General features: G+C 54.1%; 1 protein-coding gene across 1 annotated transcript in view; it reads left to right on the forward strand.

The window, feature by feature from the left end:
* FOXD2 (forkhead box D2) overlaps positions 1-1,659 on the forward strand; it is a 7,263-nt gene extending 5,604 nt beyond the window's left edge. The window contains exon 2 of the mRNA XM_040455977.1: positions 1-1,659. Within this exon, the coding sequence (XP_040311911.1) occupies positions 1-1,138 (1,138 nt within the window). The 3' untranslated portion in view covers positions 1,139-1,659.
* Positions 1,660-18,229: the final 16,570 nt, after the last annotated feature.

Raw genomic sequence — 18,229 nt, forward strand, 5'->3', positions numbered from 1 at the left:
CGCGGCGACGCGGAGCCCGCTGGTGAAGCCGCCCTATTCGTACATCGCGCTCATCACCATGGCCATCCTGCAGAGCCCCAAGAAGCGCCTGACGCTGAGCGAGATCTGCGAGTTCATCAGCGGCCGCTTCCCCTACTATCGGGAGAAGTTCCCCGCTTGGCAGAACAGCATCCGCCACAACCTCTCGCTGAACGACTGCTTCGTCAAGATTCCCCGCGAGCCGGGCAACCCGGGCAAAGGCAACTACTGGACGCTGGACCCAGAGTCGGCCGACATGTTCGACAACGGCAGCTTCCTGCGGCGCCGCAAACGCTTCAAGCGGCAGCCGCTACCGCCGCCGCATCCACACACGCACCCTCATCCGGAGCTGCTGTTGCGTGGCGGGGCTGCGGCGGCGGGGGACCCCGGCGCCTTCCTGCCGGGCTTTGCCGCTTACGGCGCCTACGGCTACGGCTACGGCTTGGCGCTCCCGGCCTACGGCGCACCCCCGCCGGGCCCAGCCCCGCACCCGCACCCACACCCGCACGCCTTCGCTTTCGCCGCCGCCGCCGCCGCCGCCGCGCCCTGTCAGCTGTCGGTACCCCCGGGCCGCGCCGCTGCTCCTCCACCCGGACCTCCGACGGCCTCGGTGTTCGCGGGCGCAGCCTCGGCTCCGGCCCCTGCGCCTGCCCCGGGCACAGGGTCGGGCCCCGGCCCCGCAGGCCTGCCCGCCTTCCTTGGCGCGGAGCTGGGCTGTGCCAAAGCCTTCTACCCTGCGTCGCTGAGCCCTCCCGCAGCCGGCACCGCGGCCGGTCTGTCCACCGCCCTCCTGCGCCAGGGCCTCAAGACGGACGCGGGTGGTGGTGCGGGCGGCGGGGGCGCCGCGGCCGGCCAGAGGCCTTCCTTCTCTATAGACCACATCATGGGCCACGGTGGCGGCGGGGCAGCACCCCCGGGCGGAGGCGAGGGCTCCCCGGGATCGCCATTCGCGGCGGCGGCGGGTCCTGGGGGTCAAGCCCAGGTCTTGGCCATGCTGACTGCCCCAGCCCTAGCTCCCGTGGCCGGCCACATCCGCCTCTCGCATCCCGGGGACGCGCTCCTGTCCTCAGGGCCCCCGTTTGCCAGCAAAGTCGCCGGCCTCAGTGGCTGCCACTTCTGACCACGTCGAGCTCAGGGCCAGTTAGGCCCGCACTCCTCAGCCTCTCCCGGGAGCTCCTGCGGTCCCAGCGGAACTCAGGGAGTCTATTTATGAAGAGTCTCCAGACCTTGAGTCGGCGCGCGTGACTTGGCACTTCAGGAACAGGCTCCATGCTCAGAATCTTGCCGATAGTTGGGACGAAGCGGGCTCCATCGCTCAGGGAGAGGCCCAGGTCGACGCGATGAAGTCGCAATTCATGATCCCATTGCAATTTGAGCAGTTAAAGGGGCGGCGGGGGGTGGGGGGGAGCCTTCACTTTTTCCCAGCCTCTGCGCCTCTCAGAGGCCCCGGAGGAATGCTTTCCCGGAGGGATGTCTGCCCAGGCCCTGCGGATTCCGCCAGAAACACCAACTGCGCACAGAGAGGTCTCCCTTTCTGCCTCTCCCTTACTTCTTCCCCAACTTTGAGGCCCTGCTTGTCCAATATTATAATTTAAAGACACTTATTATCCGCTTTGTGCTTAAAAGAAAATTTCAACTTTTTTTTTCTTGCTGTTTTCCAAGGAAGTTCATTTTCTCTGAAGCCTAAAGCAGTTTCTACACAGGCAAAGTTGAACGGAGAGGTTAAGTGAGGGGTCTCCACAATCCCTGCAGAAGCTCTGGATCCCACTGCGCTGAGGAACATCCTCCCTCTTTTGTGTTGGGGGGTGCTTTTGAAGGAACTTTTCCCCTTTCCCATGGCCGGCTGGGTCCAGCCATCCAGGGCCGGCAGCCCTCACAGCATTCTGCTCTGTCCCAGGCCCTGGGATATTTATTGTAGCTAAGGCAATGAGGTTGGGGTGGGAGAGGAGGGTCTGGGTCAAGGACTGGAGAGGTGGGGGTGGGGTGGGCAAGGGCACATCCTGTGGCAGGGGGTCCTGTAATTATGTGTAAATATCTGTACAGCGGGCTGCTATCTGCGTTCTCTGTCCACTGGGTGTGCATTGATTTAGACTTCTCCACCGCGGGGAGACTCTGAAATCGTCTGATGGTTTGTGTGGAAGAAAAGAAAAATCTGTCTTCCCCCCCTCCCATTCCCCATTGGTGTCAGTTGAATAAAGGTATGTGAACTCAGCAGTCACCAGCTCTGTCTGCTTGCCTGCACTCCCCTTTGCCAGTTGGGGCTCTCCCAGACCCCTAGCTCCGGGGCAGAGAGGGAGTGAGGAAGGGCCCTGGGCAGCCCAGACAGGTAAATGAGGGCTGGGGCTTATCGGGTACAGGGGATATCGTGGCCTTGGCTATGGCTGTCAATGGGGCCAGGATTCTGGGAAGCCTGTGACCCCTCTAGCACTTTCATTTTCACTCTGGTCCTAAATATCCGCCTGGGGTTCTGCAGAGAGGTTTTGTTTCAAATGCACCTGGGAACTCTCATCTTCTCGTTTAGACTTTAGTGTGGCCTGGGCTTATTTGGGTGCCCAGTGCTCATGGCCATTATACCCACGAAGTACAGTTTCAGTGAATGTGTCTTGATGCATATTCTGTACGCCTCTGTGTGTGGAGGCTTTTGTGGAGCTTGTTATTCCTGTTTGTGTTTCTGAGGGTCATCACATATCCCTGCTTTTTGCCCTTCTTTGGGGGTGGGAGGTGAGTTGTATTTTAGGATAGCTGTGTTTTTTATTCCTCTGCAAGTTCATGAATGTGGGTCTGTTTGTGATTCTCTGTCACAGTCTTTTTCTGAGTCCCTGAGAGGAGAGAGATTTCTCTTTAGCCGCTGTAGATCGTCCCTTGGATACCCCTCCCCCTCACCACCGTGGACTGGTCAGAGTGAAAAGCTTGCACTGGGGACTGTGGAACCCCTCTCTCCTCCAGCCTGCAAGAGTTAGAAGTGCACACTATGAGCCAAAGGGGAGAGTTAGTGCGGTCCTCCTACTCTGTTAAAGCAAACCTCCTGAACCCCTGAGTCTTGCTCAGAGCCAGAACCTACTGCAAAACCATCGGGCTGGCTGAGTCTTCCATAAGCCCATTGAGCTTCCCAGCTTGCTGCCTGTGCCTGGGACTCCAGGTGGCTGGACTCGCAAGCATGTTAGGCGAGAGGTGATGCTTTGGGGGAAACAAAGATGGTTAGTTAGCTCTTTCTCTGTACATTCAACCGCGGAAATAGAGAAGGAGAAATACGGAGGTGCAGAAAGAGGCAGTGCTGCCTTCACGGAAAATAGATGCACGCTGAGGGCGAGTGTTGGGTGACGGTGGGTGACACACTGAAGGAGGAAGACAGGGTCAGGGAACCAGTTGTAGAGAACTTGAGAGGGTCAAGCAGGGAGAAGCCCCACAGACCTCTTGAGCCAGATTCTCAGGCATCAGCAACAGTAGGAAAGGAGGAAGAGGTAGAGGACAGAGTGCTCTGTAGAAGGAGGGTCAGAACCAGGATCAGGGTAGGAAGAACACACCAGGGCTGAGGAGCTTTGGTCTCCTGTCTGAGGAGAGGCTCCGAAGTCTCTCAGCCCATTCCCCAGTGGAGGAGGGACAAGGTTGGAGGCGCGTGGAGTAAATGCAGCCCCTTTGCCAGAGGTGAGGTGCCTTCTCCTCCATCTCGTGGAGACACTGCGGGAGGGTAGGGAGGTAGAATGCGGTGGGCCACCTTCCCAGGGTTTTATCAAACAGCCCACAAGAAGTAAGGTTAGAGTCAGCGGTCAAAAGAGCGAAATGCCTGCTGATACGGGGATAATGGCTCTGGCTGGCTGCTTGGTTGGCTTCGGTTGCGGAGTTTGATTTCATTTCTTTTGAGAACGGTTGGACATGACCATGTGTGTGTTTGCCCCTCAATAAAACATTTTATAGCGTACATGGTCTCATTTACCATGAGTATGTCACTCCCAGGTATTAGGTTGGAGCTGCAGGTAAAAGATTTATCAGTTGGTTTTTTCCTCTTTAGAAGAGAAAAAATTAAGTCAGCCAGAAGGTGGATAGATAGATAACTGCTTCAGCTGTTACTTCCAGGAGAAGCAGCAGATCCTTCTGGACTCCTCAGTGTGTGATTGTGAAAGTGTGTGTGTGTGTGTGTGTGTGTGTGTGTGTGTGTGAATTCATCTGAGCATGTTGCTTGTATCTATCTATATGTGTGTCAGAGGGTCCGTAGCAGGAAAAGATAGAAATAAGAGCATTGGGAAGAGTGAGATGCACCCTTCCAGGGGCTTCTAAGAAACTTGAGGCCACAGACCCATGGTTCAGATCCTAGTTTCACCATGGGCCAAGAAGGCCAGATCTGGCTCAGATTATGGCTGGGGGGTGGGGTGGGCAGAAAGAAGCCACAGATGCCCAACTAGCCTTGAAAAAGACCAAAAAAAAAAAAGAATTGCTGAGAGACCTGCACTACTGAAGGCAGGGGAGATGGGAGGGTGTTTAGAATTTGAGAGTCCTTTGGGTTGTGTGGGCCCAGAACCTGTAAATGAGGAACTGGCAAGGACCCACCTGAGACCTGGACTGTAGGGAAGAGCAGGAAGAAGGATGAGGGAATTGCAGATTTGTAAGGTAGAGCCCTCTGTCTTGTTCCTCCCAATCCACAGAGCAGAGGGATTCTGTAAATGGCCCCTTCCCATCCCGTGGGTGCAAAGGGTGCGTGTTCTGTGTAAGGTGGCTTACTTAGGGATCAGCCTCCTGGGAGGAGAAAATAGGCCATCCCATCTGGAGCAGCTTCTGTGGGTTCCCTCCCAGTCCTGGTAGAGACAACTGAGCTTCTACCCCCGCAGGCCCCAACAATCGGTGACAATAAGAAAATATCCAGGGCACACCTTCATCTCTCGAGGTGAGAAAAAAAAAAATGCTAAGAAATCGGCCTGGGGTTCAGAGAGTGCTGTTGAGAGCGGGCAGTTTAAAGGGGAAGAAAATTGGCGAATTTCACTGGTCAATTTCACTTCATTTCGTTCAATTTCGTTCAATTTCATTCCTTTTCATCCGGCGCCGGGAGGCCCGAGGCCACAAGGAGGGGGAGGGGTCTTTCCGGACAGAATTTACCCCATCTTGCAGATTTACTTTCTATGGCTGAGAACAGCCTTGATTCTCAAACTTTGACATACGTCTTTCAGCCACGACCAGGGGCAGGCATTTTATTTTAATTTATTGAAGGACATTAGGTTTGGGTGATCGAGGCACATCGGTGAACCTCTCCCCACTTCTCTCTTGCAGCCCAATTAAAGTGGTTAATTCTTTTCACCGCCGATTCCTCCCCATCTTTCTTTTCTCCTGGGGCTCCCCGGACCACCCAGGAGCTGGAGTTGAGGTGGGGGCGGACACTTCCCCTCCATATCCAATTTGTTCTCGCCACAGCGGGCGCGTCTTCGTGGTTACAAAGCGCTTTTCCCCTGATGACTTTTTTCCCCTTTTCAAAAACACTTCTCTCTCTCCCCTTCAACTAGCAACCCTCCCCAGGCCCACCCCTCCTCCCTCTCCGCTCGGGTTTATTTAAACTTCGCCTCCTCCAGAGCCGCCGTAGCGCGCACTTAATGAAGTTGAAGGCTCGGTGAGCCCGGGTGAAGAGGGTTTGGAATCCGTTGAAAGGGGCGTTTTTGTGACACTGATTGGGGCGGGGGTGGGGGCGGTCGCGGACCAGACAATGACCGATCAGGCGGGTTTTCCTTCGCATAGGGTCAGGCGAATAAAGGCGCCGATGCTGTTTAAACGAGGGACCCTGCAAGAGAAAAGGAGAAAAGATTTTGAGTGTGGAGCGTGCCTCGTAGGATTTCGAGCGGTTGGAGCAGGCAGCTCACATAGGGTCTTTACGGACCGGATTCGGAATTTAATTCATACCCTGCGCATCCAGCCAAAGAGAAGAGAGGCGAGTTTGGGTTTGTGCCTAAATTATTACGATACGTGGTTCCAAAGGTTGTCTAGGCTAAGGACTGGAGATGCGTCCTGGAGGACCAACCGGGATGATGAGACCCAGCTCACATTTGTCCTTGGGGCTGGCGCTCTGGGATTTATGGGGAAACGGTGAAAGAGAACTTGAGGTGGGCAAAGGTCGTACAGGATAATTCAGCCTCCTAAGCGTTTCGTCTGTCAGGGTATTTGAGCGCAAAACAAATGTTCATTGGCGTTTTGGAGCGTGATTGTTTTGTTCTTTAAGGTCGGCGTAGACGCGTACCAGCCTAGAAAGCTGTAGGGAGGCTAGAGATTCCTAGCTGCAGTTTCGGCAACGAATTTGTCCGCGAGCAAGTGGGCGCGGCGCAGCGCGGGGCGGAGCGGGCACCGCCTCCTTTCGTAGCCGAGAGAGCGGTGCGGCCGGACGCTGCGGCCGCGCCGGAGGCCGAGACCTCGGACTGCTGCGAAGCAAGGCGATTTCCTCCCGTGCCTGCGCCCCGGGGGTGCACTGGGCGCCCCCATCCTTGGGGTCGTTTCCCACCCGCGCTCGGCTCCCAGCTCTGAGTCCCGGGTCTCCGCGGAGCACTCTCTTTTCGTTCCACACGGACTCTGAGCGCAAGTCGCTCGCGGTCTGCGTCTTCGCTTTTCTCCTTGCGGCGGGGGTCTACGCCGGGTGCCCTCCTCCCGGCCACTGACAGCCTCCTCGCCGCAATTTCATACTCCTGGAGGGGGTCGACAGGGTCCCGGTCTTCACCCCGCCCTTCAGTTACTCGGAGATGCGTGGCTCCCGAGGGATGCGCAGCGGCTCCGCAGGAGCGGCTGGAGAGATGCGCACAGTTATGGCTACAAGGGTCCCGCGCGTTTCGCCTTAGGAAGCCGGGGCCTTGTAGGTCTGTGCTCCGTTACCCCGATGTTGGAAAATCGCCTTAGACTGGTCTCACCTCCGGGACATTTCTGTCTCTGCAGGCAGAAGTACCGTTGGAATTGCGGTTGCATGGATTTTAGGACTGAAAAAGACAAAATATTGGGGTAACAATATATCTAAATCTGTTCCTTCGATGCTGTCCCTTCGATTTGAGAAGCATATTTCGAATGATCTGTGTAGACACTGCAGAACAGAGTCTGTGTGGAGGAGTGGGGGGGGGGGGCGCTGAGGGGACAGGATCGGGGCTTACTGTCCAAGTTAATTCCTGCCGCTTACAGGGTGCCCTCGTTTTGCGCCCCTCTACCCCAGCAGGTGTTGGTGCTGCTGGGACTCCCTAACTTAGATGCCCCATCCCATTTAGATGCAGATGTGTGGGGACCCCGCCGAGTGTGGGGAGATCTCCACCCCTGCCGTCCACTTGGTCCTTCCCTACCCTCGGAGTCGCCTCTTGTCCTGGGCCCAGTGGGTTCACGTCTGAAGTGCAGAGTTCCATGCAAATGTTTCAGTCTTTTTGGGCCAGTTCTCACTTCCTCAAGCGTCACCCTAGTCGAAGAGGGCCGCTGGTGAGGTTATCGCTTAAATTAGTCTCAGACCCAGATGGCAGGAGCCACTTTCTGCACCAGGGCGGAAGGTACCAGGCCGTGATCTCACGGCAGATCAGTTTCGGAGCCCGGGAGTGGATCCAAAGACCCGGACTCCCAGTACAAGGAGTCGGATCCGGGGCTTGGAGGGCTGGCTTTTCTCCCAGTTCCCAACTTCCTGGGCCACTCTGGCCAGTCACGCTTTGTGGAGCCCCAGGCAAGAGGGAGGATAGAGGATCGTCCTGAGTGTCCTTTTGCAAACCCATGCGTCTTTGATATAGTAATTCGAGGGCAGATGGACTGCTAGGCCGCTCCCGGGTTCTGATGCACTCCAGGCAGCTGCTCTGGCCTCTGATCTGGGTTCCTCTGTTGATCATCTGAAGATTTTAAGTGAGGTCAACATCGGGACTTAGTCTGGTGTCCAAGAGCAGTTTTCCTGTCTAAGGAGTTACCTGATGAGAATCGAACACAGGCAATTTAATTTGCCTCCAGTCCTGGAGATCTCTTTCCTGTCTGGCTTCTTCCTTCTTCCCCCAAATATTTATTGAGCACCTACTATGTGCTGGGCATTGTGTCAGATATACAGCAGCAAACGTCTACCTAGTGTCATTACGTGCTTTCTAACTTCAGTAGTTGAGAACCAAAGGAGAAGGCAAAACAAGACATTATCACCATATTTGAGTTAAAAAAAAATTGGTGTTTTAAGAGTTAAGGATGGTGGATTTCCAATTTATGATGATGGTTCCAGGTATCACAGCTTTTTGGATGTTTGGGGTCTGTGACTGTGTATATGTTGTGGATGAGAGAGGACCTGTATGTATCGGCGCATCTGGGTGACTGTGCTTGGGGAGAAATAGTTGTGAGTGATTCTATGTGCTATATTTGTGACTGTATCAGTATGAGTCCAAGAGTGTGGATCCCCCTCCTTGGGTAGCTGAAGCAGAGGCTGGAGGAATGTAGGTGTGGAGGGCTGGGGTGAAAGGGTTAGGAATGGGTGTCTGTAGGGGTGTAGAGGAGGAGGCCAAAGTTTTGAGCCTCTTCATCCATTCTTCTAGCAAAGACTGAGGCCTGTCTTCCCCCTACTTCCTTCCCCACTTCAGACAAGGCTCAGAATGCAGAGCACCCAGTGAGGGGGCACAGAGGGGCACAGTGACTTGACCAACAGTGGAGCAGGCTGGATTCCTGCTGAAAGCTCCTGCTCCCTCCCTTTCCTGGGGGTGTCTAACCCTCTTAGCCTGCCTTTGATTCACCACGGCTCCAGGTTGTTCCAGAGTAGCCAAGGGGCTCCATTGTCTGGCCTCTGACCTACTCTCATGCCAGCTGCAGTGAACCTCCCTCCCTCCAGCCTGCACGGAGGGACTAGGCCTGGGATCCTGGGGAATTTTGGAGCCTACCCTTCCATTTCCAGGAAACTATCCTCCAGCAGGAAGGGGGTAGGTGCAATTTGTGGAGCCAGTAACACCGGAGTTTGCAAGGCTTCCAAGGCTAATATTGAGCTGATGGGCAAATAGGTCAGGGTAAGGAAGGGTAAGGGTGGGAATTTGCCCAAAGTTGCTCAGCATTGTGTAGCCTGCAGCCTCTAATGCATCAGCATTGGTAATTAAATCATTTGGCTAGATATTTTGAGGAAACTAAAAATCTAGCATCTCCCTTTGTACTCTAGAGAAATCTTGAAGTGTTGTCTGGCTATGGATGCTTCTGAATCTCCTTCCTTCCCAGAGGCAGGGTGTGAGAAAGTCGAGATCAAGGTGTGGGAGAGCCGTCAATTATCCAGATAAATCAGGAAGAAATCAGTTCACCTGAGGTGAACGAGGTGCTGGCAGCAGTCAGGAGGAGTGCAGGGGAGCAACAGCATCTTGTGCTCTGCCATATTCTGGGTTCCTGGGCTGGGGAAGGCAGCTGAGTCCTTCCCCCAGCCCCAGGCTGTGCAGAAGGCTGGGTACCAGCTTGGCTGAGAGAAGGGTTTGGGGGGTGGTGATCAGAGTTTTCCAGTCAATCACTGCTCTTCCTTCAGTTTTCCCAGGCAGTAGCACCCCTCTCTCCCTACTTCTATGAGTCTGTTGTTGGTGAACCTGGCGATTCCAAGCCTTGCTTCCTGTGCCCCAACTGACTTCAGACCTTTTAGACTGTTGTAAACACGGGAAGAAAATCCAGGCCACCTAGGTCCCAGGCTACTCTGGCTAGAGCCATTCCTTCCCAGGTGGGAGGTGTTGGCTGAGCTTCAGGGCTTTGAGAGGTAGAGGTCTGGGGGAGTGTTGGCCGCGTGTGTGTGTGTGTGTGTGTGTGTGTGTGTGTGTGTGTGTGTATGTGTGTGTGTGTGTATGTGTGTGTGTGCGCGCGCGCGTGCGCACTGGGGGTGGGTAGGGAGAGCGCGTCTGAGGGTGTGCGCATGTGCCAGGCAGGCAGCAATAAAGATTCTGATCTTCGTACCAGAGACCTGATGCCTCTTTCCCCCTCGTTCTCAGTCTTCATTTTAATACCTACCTTGAAGATGGTTAATTGTCTCATACTGGCGGCTGACAAGCGGAAGAGGAGAGAGGATTCATGATTCCAACCAGGGTGCTGCCTCTCTGTGACCTTGGGCCCATAGTTCTCACCCTTACTGAGCCTCAGTTTCTCCGTCTGCGAAATGGAGCTGGAACACGTTAGCCTGGACTTGCCTTTCAAGTCTGTGGTCAGTAGCTTCTCCCAGCTCCTTCTTCTAGTCTGCAGAAGAATTCTCACTCCTTCTTCAGCTCTCCCTCTGCAGCAAGGGTGCAGAATTGGATGGTGCTGGCTTGCCACAGGTTGTGCTGGGGCTCCAGGGACATAGAATGGTTGGCTGCTTAGGGGCTTCCATTACACAAGGGGCAGAGAAAAGACTTGGCTTCCTCCTTTCTGGACCTGAGGGGCTTCTACTTTAGACCCGGCGATTTTCCCTCCTATGGCAGGGCCAGAGAGAGGTGGCCAAGGGTCCAGGGATGCCTCCGTTCCTCTGTTCTGAATGCACTTGTCTCCTTTGGGAAGATAGGGAGTGAACGTGATGGGGAGTCACCACTGGGAAGCTCATTGAGCTTTCAGCCCTGTCCCTTGCGTGTCTGCACTTGGCATTGAGATAGGGTGGCATGGAGTAGAAGGCTGGCCCCAAAGGTGAAAGGGAGCCTCTACCCCAGCTCCTTTTACTCCTGTCTCTATTCACCCTGACGCCAGAGGAGTGTGTGAGTGTTTAGGGGGGAGGCAAGAGAGCAAGAGAGGCAGGGCACTTCATGGGAGCTGGAGAACTGGGCCCCTGTGCAGGTGGTGGTGGTGGTGTAGGGAGAACAGTCCTAAAACCAGAGTGGGGAAGGGGTCTTGGTTCTGTCGCTTCCCAGTGTCCCTGTCCAAGACCAAAACTGGAGAACTTCAGACTTTGTGGGGTTGTGGCCAAAGCCCCCCAAAGCCTGGGGGGGGGGGCGTACCTGGGGGCAGGACGACTGCTCTCAGAGGCAAGTCCGAAGAGTGGGTGTCCGTAGAGACCTAGGCGAATGGGCACGGCCAAAGCGGAAGGGTCGGGCCTCGTCTTTGCTTCCCCTGTAGCTGGGGTGACTTTCAGGTGACTTATCTCCTCTGCGCTTGCGTCTAGGATTCTTGTTCTCAGATGCGCGGGCGCAGCCACTTGCATTCTGTGAGCAGAAAGAGCCCCAAAGATGCTTGCAAAGAATATTCAGAAGAAGAAGAAACTCCTGAAAGGCGAAGCCCGGGTCGAGTCCGCGAGGCTCCCTGAAAGAGGGTGAGAGAAGCGAAGTTCCCGAATCCTTCCCCGACCCGAATCCGGAGCGCCGGCGGGGCCCTGCCACCTGGGGGCGCCGCTGGCCCCAAAGTACCCTGAGAGTACCGGGCGCTAGCCGAGTGACCCCGCCCCGCCCCGCCCGGGTCTGACCCTCCCTTAGAGGCTGGTTCTGCAAACCGGGACGCTTTTGCTACGAAGCTGGCAGACCTAAGGCTAAAAGGGGTGACCCCGCGCTCAGCGGGGCGGCTCAGCTCTGAGCCCGCCAGCTTCTGAGCTCCAGGCATGACCCTAAACTGCCGGGGGTCGATCTCGTGCTAGCGGTTGTGCTTGGGCTCTCTGCGCCGGTTAGGTGTCACAGCTGTCGGGTCCTTGTAGATCCCTTAGCTCTGGCACCGAAGCAAGGCTCTCCTTCCCCAGCCCCCACTGGTCCTGCTCCATTCCTCCTACCTCCCTGGCCCTTTAGGGCCGTTCTGGGACTTCCGTTTGAGGAGAATGCTGTGCCTGTTTTGCAGCCTCGGGAACAAGGAGTTTACAAGGCCAAGAAGATGGCTGAGGGTGGGGAAGGAGGGATCCTAAAGGGACCTAACTGATTCTGAGGAGACTGAGGCATCCTGGGGGCCAAGGCTATGCCTTTCTGTGCCTGTGTTCGCGCCCCAGTAACAGGCCTGGCTGCACCCCACCACCTCCAGGTACATTGGCAGCTTTGTCTTGGGGCAACTCCACCCTCTTTCCGACCCGGTGTCCCGGTTGGTGAAATGAAATGAGCTCATCACCAGGCTGCCCTCATCTGCTGGAATGTCCTTCCACATCCACCCATCAGTCTCCATTCATTTCGACAAGTCTTTTTAAGACAGCTTTGTGCCTGTCTCTGCCCTGCACTGAGGATACAGTGGTGAACAAAACAGATGTTGTTCCTGGCCTCAGGGTGGTGGTGATCTAGGGGAGGAGAGGAGGAAACACACAAATGCATATCTAATTAAAACTGTACTCTGGGCTCTGAGGGAAGAATAGCTAGGGCTTTGATTGAGAAGAGCTGAAGAATGGATCGTGGAGGTGAATCGCTCCTCGACTCTGCTAGGCTGGAAACTACTGGGACAGCCATCGCCCCAAACTCCCTCCTGCTCAACTCTGACCATTGGGATTGCCAGTCACTGCAGCTGCAGGGAGTCCTGGCCAGGGAACCAGGACCATACCATTGTCCATCCACTGCCAGGCGGGATTCACCCTGCATTCTGACACCCCGGGCATCTTCAGGCTTCTTTTCCTCTCCCCAGGTGCTTGGACTTGGAAGAGGTAGTCTGCCTCTCAAAAGTAGGGTGTGGAAGCCAGGCTGGCTTTGGGATATGAGATCCCTTCAATTCTGAGTGAGATCTTTCTCCCCAGCGTGGCATCTGGTACAACAAATAGTTGTTCACTAAAAGAATGATTGTAGGAGTCTAGGTGTCTACCCTTTGATAAGCCCACAAGCCAGCGGTTCTCTGTTTCATGCATTGATTGTCCCTTCTTTCCCTTTCTACTTGGTTCCCTCCCAATTCAGGTGTCCCCTCCTTCAGGATACCTTCCCTCTCTGCCCCTTGTACCCAAGCCTGGGCTTAGATCCTGTCCCCTGGGCTCCTATCACCCCTGGTGCTTCTAAAGAACTGATTGTGGTGTATGATTTTCTGCTTACTGCTCCATCTTCCTCACCAGACCGGGAGCCCCTTGAGGGCAGGAGTTGAATCCGATGCATCACACTGGTCCCAGCACACAGCACAAGGCCTGGCACGTGAGTAAATGCATCAACCATGGGTCTGGCAGTGCTTCCAAAGTGTGTCGCATTCCTAGAGATGAGCACAGTTGATATTATTCAGAGGTTTGATCCTTAACAGAGCAATATTGGTGTCTGGTGCCCGGTGCGGCAGGGAGATGGGGTGGGCACAGCAGTACCCAGGGCAGGACCTGGGGGGCCCAGAGCCCCACTAGCAAGATAACCGGAAGGGAAAGAGGGGCCATTACTCCAGGTCGGTTCATCTCCTTTCTCACTCCATTCCAGAAAACTCTTGGGCTATTGGGTACCCTCTCCTGCCCCCCCCCCCCCCGCCCCGCCCCGTGCAGCAGCTGTCCACGGAGAGAGGACTGGTTTTCCAGAGCTACACAGAGCTGAGTGCTCCCAGCCCAAGGGCAGAGGCTCCAAATGCTTGTTGGGGGCGGGGCAGGCTGGGAGAGGAAGAGGGGTGGGCAGAGGGAGTGGCTTTCAAGGGTGTGGACAAAGAGCTGACTCAGCTGGGACCCACCAGAGGTATCTTTCTGTGGGGTTGGAGAGGACTCGGCTTGTTTTTAACTCCTTCCTGACTTCTAAGTCTTATCTGGCTACCCAAATGACAGAGGCCTGGAGGTGTAAAATCCAGGTTGGGCAGAACTAGTCTCTGAGGAGGGAACCTGTGGCCCCAATTGGGAAAGCACTAGCTATCTGCCCCCTGCCCCACCATCACACATTTTTCTTGAACGCACATACTCTCTCTGTGGACCTGAACCAGGCTGAGAGAATAGAGATGAATCAGACAGACAGTTCCCTGACCACCCACCTGCCTCCCATGAAGCAAATATTTACTGGCCCTGCTGTGGCTGGGCCTCCTTGGACTGGGCTCATTGTAGGGGTGGGGTATAGGTTGGGGAGCAGGGGGAATTTATCCAACTGTCTACCCCCGGGGAAGCTCACAGTCTGATGTTGCTGGCTCTTGGTGCTTCGGGTCAGGGCTGACAAGTTCTGTGAGAGGAGAGGAGGCACAGAAGGCTTCCTGGAGGAAGTGGCATTTGAGCTGGGCCTTGAAGGTTTGGGAGAATTGTGATAGTAGAAGATTGGCTGTGAGGGAAGGGCATCCTGGAAACTCCATCCTTTGTGAATAAGGGCATTTAGGAGAGCTAAGAGTGAGTCCACAGTGAGCTTAAGCTGAGAGGTGTACCCTGTACTCCTACCCTGGTCACAAGACTCTCCTCTGTATTATAATTATAGGTGGTTCTCAAGGTCTTAGTAGTCTTAGTAGTTTAACAAATAAAGATTTTTTTTTTTATCCATCTCTTCATCCAAAGGTTGGTGGTGGTAGTGGGTGGGGGATACTTTGTTCCATATAGTCATTCAGAGACCGAGGACCTTCTATCTGGGGGCTCCACCATTTTCTAGGGGAGGAGTTCCTATCTTTTTTTTTTTTTTAATGTTTTTATTTATTTTTGAGACAGAGAGAGACAGAGCATGAGCAGGGGAGGGGCAGAGAGAGGGGGAGACACAGAATCTGAAGCAGGCTCCAGGCTCTGAGCACAGAGCCCAACGTGGGGCTCGAACTCACAGACTGTGAGATCATGACCTGAACTGAAGTCGGACGCCCAGCCGACTGAGCCACCTAGGCGCCCCCAGGAGTTCCTATCTTTTTTTGTACCATGGATCCCCTTGGTGAGACCAGTGAGGCCTGTGGACCCCTAAGAGTAAGGATGTGTCGATGGATAAAATCCAGTTCACAGGACTATAAAAGAAACTAATCATATTCAAGTTCAAGTATAAAATTTTTTAAATTTTGTAATGTGATAGTATATGTGGTAAAACAATAGAATAAATGTTCGATACAATAATAATATAACACGTTAAATAAAAAAAGCAATGGGATTAATGGTACAATTTCTAAGTGTTCTTAGTATAAATGACCTTTTGATTCTTCTGCAACAACTTAACATGATGCAGAAAAACACCTGCGATTTCTGTGGGTGGCAGACTTACAGGCATGGGGAACACTACTATGGTTTTTCCCTTCATAATTGAATAAGGTGCTGAATTTCAGTTCAGATGTATGTCAAAATAAAGATAAACGTTTTCCCATCCAAGTTTATGGAACTCCCTCATCACGGATTCTACCACTGACCTCCTGGGGGTTGTGGACCCCAGGTCTAGGTCCTTGGCATTCTCCATGGGATCTTCTAAACTCAGAGGAGGAGAGAGATCAGAGAATTCCGGAGGAGGTTAAAACATTTTTTTTTAATGTTTATTTATTTTTTAGAGACAGAGCCCAAGCAGGGGAGGGGCAGAGAGAGGGAGACACAAAATCCAAAGCAGTCTCCAGGCCCTGAGCTGTCAGCACAGAGCCGGAAGCTGGGCTTGAACCCCCAAACTGTGAGATCATGACCTGAGCCGAACTCAGATGCTTAACCAACTGAACCACCCAGGTGCCTGATGGGAGAGACTATCTTTTAAATGGTCAGGTCTGCAGGTAGCAGATATCACTCACTTTTGACCACTTTCCTTGGCCAGAATCCAGGCATATGGCTCCACTGGACTGCAAGGGACCCTGCAAGGGAAATAGTCTCCAGCTGTGTGTGCAGGAGGAAAGGAAGAGGGAAAGGGATAAACCCACATTTGCCATGCTTCTATCCCCGGTTAAAGTCACCTGAAATCAAACATAGCGGATGCTTAGTAAATAAATGTTGAATTGAGCATCTGAATGGAGGACTTTTCATTCCCTGAATGTGTCTTGCCCTCTTCCTGCCTCTGTCTTCATTCCTCTGTTCACCTATCTGTCCTGTGGTCGGTCTGTCAGGGACTTTTTCCTCTTCCGTCAGCTCAAATCCTCTGTGGGATGAGGCAAGGCATAGAGGTATATATATGTAAGTATTAATGATGAAATCTCCATGTTGGCAGATAACTGCTCACTCTCATCTCCACCCTGTCCGTGACCTCCCTCCTGCTGGCAATCTTGAAAAGCGAGGAGAATGGGGCGCCTGGGTGGCGCAGTCGGTTAAGCGTCCAACTTCAGTTAGGTCACGATCTCACGGTCCGTGAGTTCGAGCCCCGCGTCGGGCTCTGGGCTGATGGCTCGGAGCCTGGAGCCTGTTTCCGATTCTGTGTCTCCCTCTCTCTCTGCCCCTCCCCCGTTCATGCTCTGTCTCTCTCTGTCCCCCCCCAAAAAAAAAAAAAAAAAACAAAAACAAAAAAAACGTTGAAAAGCGAGGAGGCTCACAGACCTCCTTAGAAAGCCTTTCCATGCCCTCAGTCTTATTTAGTCCTCACAGGGCCTTGAGACAGGTATTTGCAGCCTCTGTTTGCAGGGTTGTACCATAGGTAGCGGTAGGACCTGAATTCCGATCTTCTCACTCCATGGGGCCATCTTCTCCCTTGCCCCCACTCTCAGGTTTTCTTTTCCTTTTCTCCCACTGGCTTCCTGCTGCTCCCTGGACCCGCAGTTGGGTCCTGCCGCAGGGTCCGCTGAGGAAGGTATACTCACTTGCACTCGGCCCTGCACGGCCCTGGCCCCAGGGAGGTGTCCTTGAGAACTGGCAGCAGCTTAGAGGTACACTGGGCAGGACTCGCTTTTTTTTTTTTTTTTAATTTTTTTTTCAATGTTTATTTATTTTTGGGACAGAGAGAGACAGAGCATGAACGGGGGAGGGGCAGAGAGAGAGGGAGACACAGAATCGGAAACAGGCTCCAGGCTCCAGGCTCCGAGCCATCAGCCCAGAGCCCGACGCGGGGCTCGAACTCACGGACCGTGAGATCGTGACCTGGCTGAAGTCGGACGGTTAACCGACTGCGCCACCCAGGCGCCCCAGGACTCGCTTTTTCATCAGTGGCTTACAAAGGCTGCAGGAGCCACCCTGGTCCCGGGTCCTTACCTGACTCCTGCCGCAAGAGTGTCTGTCGTTAATGCTGTCAGTGCAGGCTGGGTCTCCTGTGGGCTCAGTTTTCTCATCCCTTGGACTCAGACATGCTTTTTTCCTTCTCTCATTCTTCCCTGTCTTTCCTTCCCCATTGAGCCTTTTGGCCTTTGTCTCTGCCCAGTGTGAAATCTGTAAGAAGCCAGCTCTACTGAGGCCCCTAGCTCAAGCTCACCCTGTTGTCTACACCCATGGGGACTCCCAGGTGCTCCAACCTCAGGAACCTCCAGGGAGTGGGCTAAGGCTGATCCCTGTCCTCAGAGACACAGTGACCCAGAAGGCCTCAGAGGGGCTGGGAACCTGTGTCCTCCTCAGATCCTCCATCGGTCTGCTTCCACTGCCCTGGGCCATCTTCTTGGTGATTGTGGATGAGCACATATTCCCGAATCTATTCCCCCTAGGGCTGATGGGCCCCAGTTTCTTCCTCTGCCCTCAAGGTCGTCACCCCCTCTCATTTGCCTGCCTTATGCCCTGCTCTCTTACCTCTTTCACCACCACCCCCTTTCATTGTTACACTAATGGAGGGTGGCGTGGGGATCTGGTTTCGGTGATGTGTTTGCTCTTGGCTAGTTAAGTGGAGGGTAGCCCCACGCTGCAAAGACGCCCTGGGGAGAGGGCCGGCAACAGAGCCAAAGTGCTGGGTCTGCTTTGTGCAAACAGACACACAGAGGCAGGCGTGCTAGTGTGTGAGCACATGCACCACCCTCAACCCCTACCCTACTCCACGGCACACGCAGACGCTGGCGCACAGATGGAGAGTCGGGTACACGCATCAGGATGAACATTTTCAAACACATGCAGAAGTAGAGGGGACAACGAATTTCCCTATCTACCTACCACTTAGGTAAAAAGTGATCAGATGAAAGCACATCCTGGTGATGGTGGCATTTAGCACAAGCAGGTGAAGATCTATCTTCGGTATTTTTCTGGTTACAGTAATGCAGAGTTGAGTATGTGGATAGTTTTTGCATAAATAATTATGTGGGGAGAACGTATCTCTTGGGAATATATCTGGGATAGGTGTGACCAGCAGCTGCTCCCCTGTGCATTCTGCTTTAGCCGGAACGTCCTCAGCTTTTACTTTGTAGTCTTGGGTGTGGATGACAGGAGATGTGTGCGTGGGGTGGGCTGGGGGCCTCTGTGGCACATCATGCGTATTGGGGGTGCGTTCTGAGCAGTGAACGCGGACCGTTTCGTGGCGAAAATTGAGCATGAGGAGTTGTCTGTGTGATGGCGTATTCAGCCTGTGTGTGTGTGTGCACGCCCGGGGCCAGCAGGAGAGGTGTGCAAGCGTCAGGAGCAGCCGAGAGGCAGCCAGCCCGGCTCTTGGGAGAGACACTCATGTATGAA

Source organism: Herpailurus yagouaroundi, unplaced genomic scaffold (genome assembly GCF_014898765.1).
Source record: "Herpailurus yagouaroundi ecotype Mexico unplaced genomic scaffold, PumYag 77, whole genome shotgun sequence".
Classification (NCBI taxonomy): domain Eukaryota; kingdom Metazoa; phylum Chordata; class Mammalia; order Carnivora; family Felidae; genus Herpailurus; species Herpailurus yagouaroundi.